At 42.5% G+C, this 13170-nt stretch overlaps 1 protein-coding gene across 4 annotated transcripts in view; it reads right to left on the reverse strand.

Annotated features, from left to right (window-relative positions):
• NEK3 (NIMA related kinase 3) overlaps positions 1–13170 on the reverse strand; it is a 38637-nt gene that overhangs the window by 16927 nt on the left and 8540 nt on the right. For all 4 annotated transcript variants that reach the window (XM_045014659.1, XM_045014668.1, XM_045014656.1 and 1 more), the window contains 6 exons: positions 10571–10664; positions 10031–10128; positions 5671–5754; positions 3594–3661; positions 3384–3470; positions 172–226 (listed from right to left, as the gene is read on the reverse strand). In XM_045014659.1, coding sequence (XP_044870594.1) covers positions 172–226; positions 3384–3470; positions 3594–3661; positions 5671–5754; positions 10031–10128; positions 10571–10664 — 486 coding nt within the window. The remainder of the gene's footprint in view (positions 1–171; positions 227–3383; positions 3471–3593; positions 3662–5670; positions 5755–10030; positions 10129–10570; positions 10665–13170) is intronic.

Below are 13170 nucleotides of genomic sequence, written 5' to 3' on the forward strand. Positions count from 1 at the left end.
CTTAGGAAACCTATATGTGTAATTACAAGTTAATCCATCCAACTTAATCTAACTGCTAATGAAGTTTCAGAGTTCATTAGTACTTGAAAGTTTTTTTATATTATATATCTATATTATATATAGATATATAAACAAAATTAGAATTGTTTTGATACAAATAAGCACACTTACCGGATGTTTAAGAGTACAGAGCTCATATAAAATGCATCCCAGGGACCATATATCACTAGAAATATATATACACAAAGAAGTCAAAATAAGAAGTAGTTAACCAACTATTATAATTCAATGTCACGTTTAGCAGAAGTTATGTTACTCATTCAAGTGTTCAACTCTATGCAAATAAAAAAATACATTTAACTTAAAATGAACAGAAATATTCACAGAATATAATATTATATAAAAACTGTGTGTGTGACCCTAACAGCATCCCAGTACAAGAGGGCAAGGGGCTCCCGGATATCTGGTACAGGTTTCACTGCCTTAACCAGTTCAGTGTACCCCAATGTATTAATGTCATAAACTGTATCTGATGTGTGTCACCTAAGGTATTATTGGAAAACTAACAACACACTGATAATATTCTTGTGGGGCGTATGTATGGTAAACACCCAAGGGACATTACAAATATGAAGGAAACGAGGAACTAAAATGTATATACCGGGCAAGTCTGGGGAAGGGGTAAACAGGTTACTCCCAGATAAAGGACAAGCCAGGTGTCATCCAAGTTGATTAGCAATCACATGTTAAGAGACCATTCATTTGCACAGGGAAGGCAGGTACAGATCAATTTGCATTTTAGCAAACACCAGTAGGGGAAGAAACCAGCATGAAATTCCTTCACCAGCAGACCCCATGTCTCCTTTCTCACAGCCTGAATGAACTTTTTTTGGGGGGGAAGTAGGGGGAGGCCGGGGGTAACCTTCACAAGAATCTATGTCAAAGGTTCACTGGATTATAAGAGAGAGTGGAAAAGAATTCCAAGTTATTTCTCACCTAAGATGACAACGGAACTGAGCACTTTGTCTTTGGGGAGAGATCCTGACCAAGGGTTGGGGGGAGGGGCAGAGCCATATTGCTGGAAGGAGGTGCGGTAAGAATCTTGCCTTGAACTAAGACTACAGTTTTGTTGTCTTAGTCTTTAGCAAGAGTTTTTCACAGTTATTTGCTTGTAACCATTCCTAATTCTATCCTTTATATCTGAACTCACTTAAAATCCTATCTCCTTTTGTTAATAAATTTGTTTTACTTTTACTCTAAACCAGCCCAGCTCTGTGTTTGAATTAAAGTGACAGTTAACAGCAGTTAAAGTGACACGCTATGCATTCTGTCTCTTTAGAGAAGCAAACGAACCGTATTATTCCTCTGAATGGTTCAGGAAAGGTCTGGACATTGCCAAGCACACAGTTTTGGGAAAATCTGAGACTCAGAGTGTGTTGGAGTCACCTGGTTAGTAGTAACCAAGGCTGATGGATACCAAAGTGGGGCTGGGATGTAACAAGCAGACTACTGGAATTAGAGTGCTGAGCCAGAGCTGCTTAACACAAAGACACTCAGTACGTTTGTCTGCTGACTGTCGGTGTTCAGGCTGTGAGCTACAGCAGCAGAGAATTTAAGGCAACTAGAATTTCAGGGCAGGCAGTGACACAACCACTTACTAGTCTGGACTACATCCTTCCAGAATAAGACTACATGTTTATCTTTTTAGGTAATGAGAGTAAAGACTCTTGCTTACCCTACCTGATCAGGAAACAGACCAAGAAAACTCATCGATAAGTAGTGACAGCCGATCTACAGTGGGAGTTCATTTTTTGTTAGTAGCATTTCTCCTGACTGACTTCATGCAGCAAAATTACTCACGCTCATTGTGGCACACATACTGCAGCCAGCATAGGCAGGCACTCTCCCACCAGGCTGTTTCATAATACACCAGCCATTTGCAGCATTGCCAACTGTCACAAGTAGCGATTTTGACCACTGCTGGAGCTTATCTCAGGACAGCGGAAATCCCCCTTTAATTGGCTGCCTTACCCATTTTCCCACCTTCTGGGGAAGAGCACCAAGTGAGCACCATCAAGAAGTCAACAGCTGACACCATTCTCACAAGGGGAGGAGGAAGGAGCAGACAGAACCCAGAGGCTCAAGACAGTTCTGCTTCCCCTTCCCTCCTGTGAACAATAGATCTGTCTGTTCTCTGTTCTTGACATGGGGAAAAAAGATGGAAAGAACCATGGAGCTGCACCCCTCCAGGCCTGACAGAGGGGGCTAAAAAAACCTTGGAGCTGCAGAAGAAGCAGAGGTGCAATGAGGGGCAAATGGCAGATGTGTGGTCTGAAGAAGAAAAGCTGATGTGAGGACTGGGGACTACAGTAGAGCCGCAGAGTTACGAACACCTTGGGAAAGGAGGTTGTCCGTAACTCTGAAACGTCCATAACTCTGAACAAGACGTTACGGACTTCACCCACTGCGGGGGGTATTTGGGGCTGCAGCCACAGGGGAGGGATGGGGCTGCAGCCACGGGGGGGGGGGAGGTGGGCGAGTCAGGGCTTCTGACCCTTGGGAGCACCAGGGCCCAGGGATTTAGATCTGAGGGGAGCACTGGGGCTCGGGGCTTCAGCCCCATGGTTCTATTCTCGGTTTCAGCCTCACAGGGAGCACGAGGGCTCGGGGCTTCAGCCCTGCGGTTCTGTTCCCAGCTTCTGCCCTGGGGCTCTAGCTACGAGGGGAGCGCTGGTTTTGAGGGGGTTTTTTGTGTCTCTGCTGCTGACTGATTACTTCTGGTTCCAGAGGGTGTCCGGTTGACCGGTAAGTCCAGAACTCTGGTGTTCATATCTTTGAAGTTCTACTGTACATAATTCATTGCTGGGGTGGGAGACGGGCAGATGTGCCCCCCAAACCCCAAAGGGGGCACAGAATTAATTAAAATGTTGGGGTTTGTGAAGAAGCTGGAATCTCTGCACCATCAACCAACCAGTGAGAGCTCCTGGAATGGGCAAGGATGAATTTGGAAGAGCTGGTAACACTAATTGCCACACATCCACAATGGGGGTGGGCTGGGGGAGTTCAAAAATCAAAAGACAAATTGAGAAACAATCTCATCTTTAAAACAAATTCTAATAATTTAGGGAGGTCTGTCTCATGATCTTTGAACTTTTGGGTTGGACAGTACTGCACTTGAAGCTATTCAAGTGAGGTGTAACCTAGGCCTTCCCATCTGAAAACTGAGATAATCACCTCCAAAATACTCCCAAACTCCTCAAGAACAAGCTCTAAACCAGAGTCTTCCTGATACCTGGATTGGTCACCAACGCAATCTGTAGCACAAGTATTAAATATCGTATTACAATAATGCATCGTCTTTTGATCACTGATTAAGTGCCTACCTTTTGTTGTTGTACGGCAAGTTTTCCCATATTTCTGGAGGTACGTAATAAGGAGTTCCCACGTATGTACAAGCATATGCCATTGGACTTGCCAAACAAAAAAGAAAAGCCATATGAAAAGCAATGACATAAGCTTTCTGTAATATTTAAGCAATGGTAAAAAAAAATGTAGTTTAGAGATCACTGAATCCAGGGGCAATATCTACATACTTTGTAAGAAGACGTGCAGATCCAAAATCTCCCAATTTTACTTTTCCATTTTGAGTGAGAAAAATATTCTGCAATGCAAAAAAAGTAGTAAGAATTAATGTACTTAAAAACTCTTTTCTAACAAATGTTTCTGCATTGCACACTATATAGATAATATGGTGACGGACACTTCAGAAAGGCTACAGATAGAGGTTTTATCTTCACTGTACTAAAATGAATCCTCATATTCCCCCTGCAAGGAAGGTAAGAATTATCCTTAATTTACAGGGGAAATTGAAAGGTTAGGTGGCTTGCCCAAGGTTAGAGTCAGTAGCAAAGGAAGAATTAGAGTTCAGGAATTCTGCATCCCAGTTCTGTACTCAAACCACTATCCCACACCTCTTTCTGAGTTGCTAACCTTCCTTTAGAGAGTAATCATAGAATCACAGCACTGGAAGGGACCTCGAGGGGACCTCTAGTCCAGTCCCCTGCACTCGTGGCAGGACTAAGTATTGTCTAGACCAGTGGTTCTCAAACTAGGGCCGCCGCTTGTTCAGGGAAAGCCCCTGGCGGGCCAGGCCAGTTTACCACCTGCTGCGTCCACGGTTCGCTGCTCCAGGCCAATGGTGGTTGCAGGAAGCAGCCCGGGCTGAGAGACGTGCTGGCCGCCCTTGCTGCAGCCCCCATTGGCCTGGAGCAGTGAACCACGGCCAGTGGGAGCCACGATCGGCTGAACCTGTGGACACGGCAGGTAAAAAAATTGGCCCGGCCTGCCAGGGGCTTTCCCTGAACAAGCGGCAGGCCTAGTTTGAGAACCACTGATCTAGACCACCCCTGACAGGTGTTTGTCTAACCTGCTCTAAAAAATCTCCAATGATGGAGACTCCACGACCTCCCAAGGCAATTTATTCCAGTGCTTAACCACCATGTTTAATCTTTTCCTAAAGTCCAACTTAAACCTCCCTTGCTGCAATTTAAGCCCATTGCTTCTTGTCCTATCCTCAGAGATTAAGAACAACAATTTTTCTTCCTCCTCCTTGTAACAACCTTTTCTTACTTGAAAACTGTTATGTCCCCTCTCAGTCTTCTTCTCCAAACTAAACAAACCCAATTTTTTCAATCTTCCATCATAGGTCATGTTTTCTAGACTTTCATTCATTTTTGTTGCTCTTCTCTGGACTTTCTCCAGTTTGTCCACATCTTTCCTGAAACATGGCACCCAGAACTGGACACAATACTCCAGTTGAGGCCTAATCAGTGCAGATTAGAGTGGAAGAATTACTTCTCATGTCTTGCTTACAACATTCCTGCTAATACATCCCAGAACGATGTTAGCTTTTTTTGCAACAGCATAACACTGCTGACTCATATTTAGCTTGTGGTCCACTATGACCCCCCAGATCCCTTTCTGCAGTACTCCTTTCTAGGCAGTCATTTCCCATCTTGTATGTGTGCAACTGATTGTTCCTTCGTGAAAGAGTACTTTGCATTTGTCTTTATTGAATTTCATCCTATTTACTTCAGACCATTTCTCCCATTTGTCCAGATCATTTTGAATTATAATCCTATCCTCCAAAGCACTTGTAACCCCTCCCAGCTTGGTATCATCCGCAAACTTTATAAGTATACTCTCTATGCCATTATCTAAATCACTGATGAAGATATTGAACAGATCCGGACTCAGAACTGATCCCTGCAGGACCCCACTCGTTATGTCCTTCCAGCATGACTGTGAATGGTTTTCAGAGAAAATGAAACAGAGAAGATGAAAGGCAAGATATGTATAATGTTTGCCATTCCAGCCCCTCCATTTTTAAGCCTTCCCTTAAATTTAAATTGCCTGCAGCTAGCCACAAGCAAGTTGCTATCATCAAGGATTCGGGAATAGAAGCAGAATGATAGATATTAAGACTGCAGCTACTTTGAGACCACACTTTCATTTAAATGAGTTTTAATCCTGATAGTTCAATTAATCTAATACTCTCATGCTGGGATAAAGAATTTAAAATGAACCACAGCATTCATGGAATTAGACATCCCAAGTGGAAGAGGGCTGTTGGCAACTTGTAATAAAAGCTATTAAAGTTATTCCAATTACCTTGGACTTGATATCTCTATGCAACACACGTCTGTCATGAATGTGTTTCACTCCCAAGCACATCTGTACAAACCAGTGAAGTATCTGAAAAAAGTGATTAAAAAGTTATGACAATACAAATGCATGTGTTATACAAACTTTATTGGTGGAACGAAAAATTATAAGACACAGCAAAGAACAAACAAGTTAACAGTGTCGACAACCTCCCAAGATGGGAATTAAAAGTAAATCAGGCATAAATTTAAGGTGACCTCTAGGGCTGTCGATATTAATCGCAGTTAACTCACGCAATTAACTCAAAAAAATTAAGTGCGATTAAAAAATTCTTTGTGATTAATCGCACTTTTAATTGCACTGTTAAACAATAGAATACCAATTGAAATTTATTAAATATTTTGGATGTTTTTCTACATTTTCAAATATATTGATTTCAATTACAACACAAAATATACAAAGTGTACATTGCTCACTTTATATTATTTTTATTACAAATATTTGCACTGCAAAAATGGTAAACAAAAGAAATAGTATTTTTAATTCACTTTATATAAGGTGCAATCTCTTTATCATGAAGTTGAACTTACCAATGTAGATTTTCTTTGTTACATAACTGCACTCAAAAACAAAACTATGTAAAACTTTAGAGACTACAAGTCCACTCAGTCCTACTTCTTGTTCAGCCAATCACTCAGAAAAATAAGTTTGTTTACATTTACAGGAGATAATATTGCCCGTTTCTTGTTTACAATGTCACCTGAAAGTGAGAATAGGCGTTCGGATGGCACTGTTGAAGCCGGCGTCACAAGATATTTACGTGACAGATGCACTAAAGAGTCATATGTCCCTTCATGCTTCAACCACCATTCCAGAGCACGTGTGTCCATGCTGATGACGGGTTCTGCTCGATAACGATCCAAAATGGTGCTGACAAACGCACATTCATTTTCATTCTCTGAGTCAGATGCCACCAGCAAAAGGTTGATTTTCTTTTCTAGTGGTTCGGGTTCTGAAGTTTCCGCACTGGAGTGTTGCTCTTTTAACTCTTCTTGAAAGCATGTTCCACACCTCCTCCCTCTCAGATTTTGGAAGGCAATTCAGATTCTTAAACCTTGGGTCGAGTGCTGTAGCTATCTTTAGAATTCTCACATTGGTAGCTTTTGTGTTTTGTCAGATCTTCAGTAAAGTGTTCTTTAAACGAGCAACATGTGCTGGGTCATCATCTAAGATGGCTACAACATGAAATATATGGCAGAATGCAGGTAAAACAGAGCGAGAGACATACAATTCTCCCCGAAGGAGTTCAGTCACAAATTTAATTAACATGTTTTTTTTAAAACAAGCATTATCAGCATGGAAGCATGTCCTCTGGAATGGTGGCCAAAGCATGAAGGGGCATATATATGTTTAGCATATCTGGCACGTAAATACCTTTCAGTGCTGATTACAAATGTGTCATGTGAATGCCTGTTCTCACTTTCAGGTGACATTGTAAATAATAAGCAAGCAGCATTATCTCCTGTAAATACAAACAAACTTGATTGTCTGAGCGATTGGCTGAACAAGAAATAGGACTGAGTGGACTTGTAGGCTTTAAAGTTTTACATTGTTTTGTTTTTTAATGAAGTTATATTTTGTACATAATTCTACATTTGAAAGTTCAACTTTCATGATAAAGGGATTGCATTAGAGTACTTGTATTAGGTTAATTGAACAATATTATCTCTTATTTTTACAGTGTTAATATTTGTAATAAATAATATAAAGTGAGCACTGTACACTTTGTATTCTGTGTTGTAACTGAAATCAATATATTTGAAAATGTAGAAAATATCCAAAAATATTTAAACAAATGGTATTCTATTATTGTTTAATTATGCGATTAATTTTTTTAATCGCTTGACAGCTTTAGTGATCTCCCATTAGACAGTGTAAAGATTTAACTACTAAGATATGTGACATTTCAATATGGCAAGTAAAACACTCATTGTTAGTATAAATAAGGCTGGACAGTCAAAGAAATCTGTTTCTGCAAGCCATTTTACAGGCACTTCAATTATAATTGTATAGTTTAAATATTCTAATTTAACTGTAAACGAGTCACTATATTTTTAAGAAGAGTAAAACATACTTTAAATGTACTTTGTAGGGCTTTTAGGGATGCTCAGCCAATCTAACTACTGAATTAGATCAACATTTCCCGGACCTCTATTTTTTTCTAAAAAGATGCCTCCAAAATGGAAAATATTACTTATTATAAATAAACAAAGTGTAAATAAATTTGGGTGGGGGTTACATATTTCACTACTTTATATTAAGTTAGTATTTGACCCTGTGGCTACGTCCACTTGTATCAGACTGTTTCACTCACTGTTCATTTGCAATACAACCTCATAACTTTACTTCACAGTCCCTTGGATTTTATTTTAAACTCTTCATTAGATACTTGGCAGCAAAAATACAAATCTCACTATGTTTTACACAGTATGTATGTTGTATATTTACAGTCTCTCTCAAATAACTCAGGTTTATCTTGTTATTACTGAAATTGTCCCACCCCACCCATTGTTCAGACAGAAATAATGTCATACATACAGAAGGATTTTTTTTAATTTCAAGCAGGTTTTTTGTAGGTTTTTGTATATTTTAAATTTGTTTTATATGACTTTGGCTGCTAGTAACTAAAACAGCCCTCGAAGATAATTATTTCAGAAACAGCTAAGAAGATTATATCTACATATAACCTCAACCTTGAATATATTGGGCCTGGTTCACCAGGCCCTGCACCTTGTTTAGTCACTTACACTAGCACAAAGTGACTGTAAATCACTACCATTGTGATTTGGTAGCATTTTACATCCAATTTCATTGGTGCCAATGGAGGTGCAAGGCAATGGAAAATGAGGCCCAAGAGATTTACTTCAGTAACTGGCTTCCCTAGTTTCTGAAATCTCAGGTACTTCTGAATTTAGATGTCTCTGTCTACCAGCAGGTAAATCACACATACATGTGATTTTACCTGAAATTGTCACTGCATTGCTGTTTATACATATAAACCATATAGATATATGCATGCACATAAACAACAGCATAGTGAAATTTTCTTTTATATCAAATCATGAACTGCCACTCCTGAAAGTGACTGACAATCAAGTTTCAGAGTAGCGGCCATGTTAGTCTGTATCCAGAAAAAGAACAAGAGTACTTGTGGCACCTTAGAGACTAACAAATTTATTTCAGCATAAGCTTTTGTGGGCTACAACCCACTTCATCGGATGCATAGAATGGAATGTATAGTGAGGAAATATATATACATACAGAGGACATGAAAAGGTGGGATTTGCCCTACCAACTCTAAGAGGCTAATTAATTAAGATGAGCTATTGTCAGCAGGAGGGAAAAAAACTTTTGTAGTGATAATCAAGATAGCCCATTTCAGACAGACTTAAAGGTGGCAATTTTGCAACAGAAAAGCTTCAAAAACAGACTCCAACAAGAAACTGCTGAACTTGAATTAATATGCAAACCAGATACCATCAATTTAGGCTTAAATAGAGACTGGGAATAGCTGAACCATTACACACATTGAATCTATTTCCCATGTTAATTATCCTCACACCTTCTTGTCAAACTGTCTGAAATGGGCTATCTTGATTATCACTACAAAAGGTTGGGGTTTTTTCGATTCTGCTGACAATAGCTCATCTTAATTAATTAGCCTCTTAGAGTTGGTATGGCAACTCCCACCTTTTCATGTTCTCTGTATGTATATGTACACCTCTACCTTGATATAACGCTGTCCTCAGGAGCCAAAATATCTTACTGCATTATAGGTGAAACCGCGTTATATTGAACTTGATTTGATCCGCCAGACTGCGCAGCCCTGCCCCCCTGGGGCACTGCTTTACCGCGTTATATCCGAATTCGTGTTATATCGGGTGGCGTTATATCAGGGTAGAGGTGTATCTCCTCACTATATGTTCCATTCTGTGCATCCGATGAAGTGGGCTGTAGCCCACGAAAGCTTATGCTCAAATAAATTTGTTAATCTCTAAGGTGCCACAAGTACTCCTGTTCTTTTGACATCAAGGTTGCCACACTTGGTGTAGTGGCTGTCTGACATGTTGCCATCACTCTCCAAAGTACCATGGTTAGTGCTGCTTTTTGGGAAGCAGCACCAGAAGAAAACAGTGGCATCACATCCTTAGTATTGTCTGAGGTAAGGGCATATTTCAAACACCCTTCAACTACCTGGCAGGTCAGTTATCTAACATCCTGCTCATTTTCAATATACATCATTTGATGATCATCAGTTCACGTAAAAAAGTATTCTTATGTGGCTGGCTTTGTTTCTTTTTCTTACCGTATCTTCAGGAAACAACTTTCCTCTTTGATATTTAATCTTTTGCATTAGATCTCCATCATCACAGTATTCCATCACTATATACAGATGTCCATCAGCTAAATTTTAAATAATTTAAGATTAATTAGTAATTTCATTAGCATGCTAAATGTATCATTGTTATTATATAGCACCAACAAAATGCTACATATTTTACAGAAATACAGTTTAAAGAAAAAAAATCCAGGCCCCACCAAAAGCTTGCAAGTGAAATAAGAACTTTCAGTCTAAATACAGGCGAGTCTCATCTTACGCGCATTTAACATGCATGAATTCAGCTTTGCACAGTCAGCAAAAAAAAAAAGAAGGAAAAAAAGAGAGAAAAATAACAATTTAAATACTGTACCTGTAGTGTGGGAGATTCTGTCTGCCATTACACTCAATGTAATTTTGACTATATGCGATTTTTGCTTTATGCGTGGACAGCTGAATGTAGCCCCAGCGTAAGATGAGACTCACCTGTAATGCACATAGATATATTCTGAAAACCTATATATTTACCTTCAAATGATTCCTTATAGGCAACAATATTTGGGTGTTTCATTGTAGCCAACAGAACAGCTTCCTTCCTAGAGTTCTGTACATCAGATGGAGACTGAAAACACATTGATAATAAGTACAATTATACAAATGTTGCAATAAAAGACGGTTACTCACCGTTGTAACTGTTGTTCTTCGAGATGTGTTGCTCCTATCCATTCCAGTTAGGTGTGCACGCCGCGCGTGCACGGCTCTTCGGAAGATTTTTACCCTAGCTACACTCGGTGGGTCGGCTGGGCGCCCCCTGGAGTGGCGCCGCTATGGCGCAGGATATATACCCCTGCCGACCCATCCGCCCCTCAGTTCCTTCTTGCCAACTACTCCGACAGTGGGGAAGGAGGGCGGGTCTGGAATGGATAGGAGCAACACATCTCAAAGAACAACAGTTACAACGGTGAGTAACCGTCTTTTCTTCTTCGAGTGATTGCTCCTATACATTCCAGTTAGGTGATTCCCAAGCCTTACGTAGGCGGTGGGGTCGGAGTTAGATGTTGCAGAATGCAAAACTGCTGAGCCAAAGGCTGCATCATCTCTGGACTCTTGGGCCAATGAGGCAAAGGTGTGGACCGAGGGCCAGGCAGTTGCACGACACATCACCTGAAAGGGTACGTGAGCCAGGAAGGCAGCAGAGAAGCCTGAGCCCTGGTGGAATGTGAAGTAAGGTGGCTCTATGGAACATGGGCCAAAACACAGGAGGTGCGGATGCACGACGTCATCGAAGACGAAATCCTCTAGGAGGAGACAGGCATGCCCCTCGTCCGGCACGCCAGCACGACGAAGATTTGGGGGCATTACGAAAGGGCTTTGTCCGCTCGATACAGATTGCGGATGCCCTACAGACGTCTAGGGAGGGCAATTGCTGCTCTCCTTGCTATAAGTGAGGCTTCGGAAAGAAGACCGGAAGGAAGATATCCTGGATGATATGAGAGGCTGACACCACCTTTAGGGAGGAAGGCCGGACGTGGTCACAACTGCCCTTGTCCTTGAGAGACACAGTATACCGTGGGTCCATCATGAGCGCCTGAAGCTCGGAGACTCGTCTGGCCGATGGAAAGGCTACAAGGAAAAACTGTCTCCCAGGACAGGTATGTCAGCGAGCATGTCGTCAATGTCTCGAATGGGCAATCATAAAACTGGTTAGAACCAGGTCGAAGACCCAGGTTTTGGCGGGGGCCAACTGGGGGGGGTATAACGCTCCAAGCCCTTGAGGAACCTAGAAACCACAAGGTGTAAGAATACGGAGCGGCCACTCTTCGCTGGGTGGAAGGGAGAGATGGCTGCCAAGAGTGCCCTTAATGAGGACCGCGCCAGGTGCTGCTGTTTGAGAGACCAGAGGTAGTCCAAGACGGAATGGATCGGAACCTCGGCGGGAGAAACATTGTGCGTTTCATAGCAGCAGGAGAAACGCTTCCACCCTGCCAGATACGTTAACCGAGTGGAAGATTTCCTACCACCCAGGAGAATCCCGTAGAACCGAGGCAGAACAATGTAATTCGGATCGGTTTAGCCACGCAGCAGCCATGCTGTGAGGTGCAGGGATTACAAGTCTGGGTGGTGAAGCTTGCCGTGATCCCGCGTTATGGGGTCTGAGCAAAGAGGTAGGGAAATAGGGTTGGCTACCGACAGGGGTAGCAACCTAGTGTACCAGTGCTGCCTGGGTTACGCTGGAGCGATCACGATCAGGTGCGCTCCGTCCCTGCGGAGTTTTAGCAGGACCCTGTGAACCAGCGGGAATGGTGGGAAATCGTACAGCCGATGGCTCATCCACAGCATCAGAAAACCCCTCCAAAACTGAGCCCGGGAAGAGGCTTTGGAATGAGGAGAACTTCTCTCTCTTTTCGCTCTCGCGGGAGCGAAGAGGGCTATGCGGGGAAAGACCCACTTCCGAAAAACGGAATGGATAATGTCCGGAGGAAACGACCACTTGTGAGACAGGAAGGATCTGCTGAGGCGATAAGCCAGCTGAAACGCCTGGTATACAAGGCAGACTGCTCTCAGCTCTCGGACATTGATGTGTAAGGCCAGCTCTTGAGCCGACCGAAGGCCGTGAATGCGAAACTGACCCAGGTGAGCACCCAGCCGAGAGATGGGGTGTCTGTCATGAGGGTCCCCGAGGGGTTAATGGAACAGCCTGCCTGGATACACCAGGGAGGGCGCTGACTCCCGGTCGAGGGAGCCTAGGATGCTCAGGGGGAACGAGACGACCAGGAGTATGCTGTCTCTGCCCGGGTGGTACACGAAGGTGAGCCACGATTGAAGTGGACAGAGGCGAAGCCTGGCATGTTTGGAAACAAACGTGCAGACAGCCATGTGACTCAGGAAACCTAGGCAAGTGCGAGCCAAAGTTGTCGGGAAGGTCCGTAGACCTTGTACAATTGTTACCATTGCATGAAACCGAGGCTGAGGTAAGCAGGCTCTGGTGAGACTGGAGTCCAGGATGGCCCCAATGAATTCTATTCCCTGTGTGGGAACCAGAGTGGATTTTACTATTGATCATCAGGCCTAGACACAGGAATAGGTCCGTGTCGATGCCCACAGGACTGGTAACTTGGGCCGGGAGG

The sequence above is a fragment of the Mauremys mutica genome, chromosome 1 (assembly GCF_020497125.1).
Source record: "Mauremys mutica isolate MM-2020 ecotype Southern chromosome 1, ASM2049712v1, whole genome shotgun sequence".
Classification (NCBI taxonomy): Eukaryota; Metazoa; Chordata; order Testudines; family Geoemydidae; genus Mauremys; species Mauremys mutica.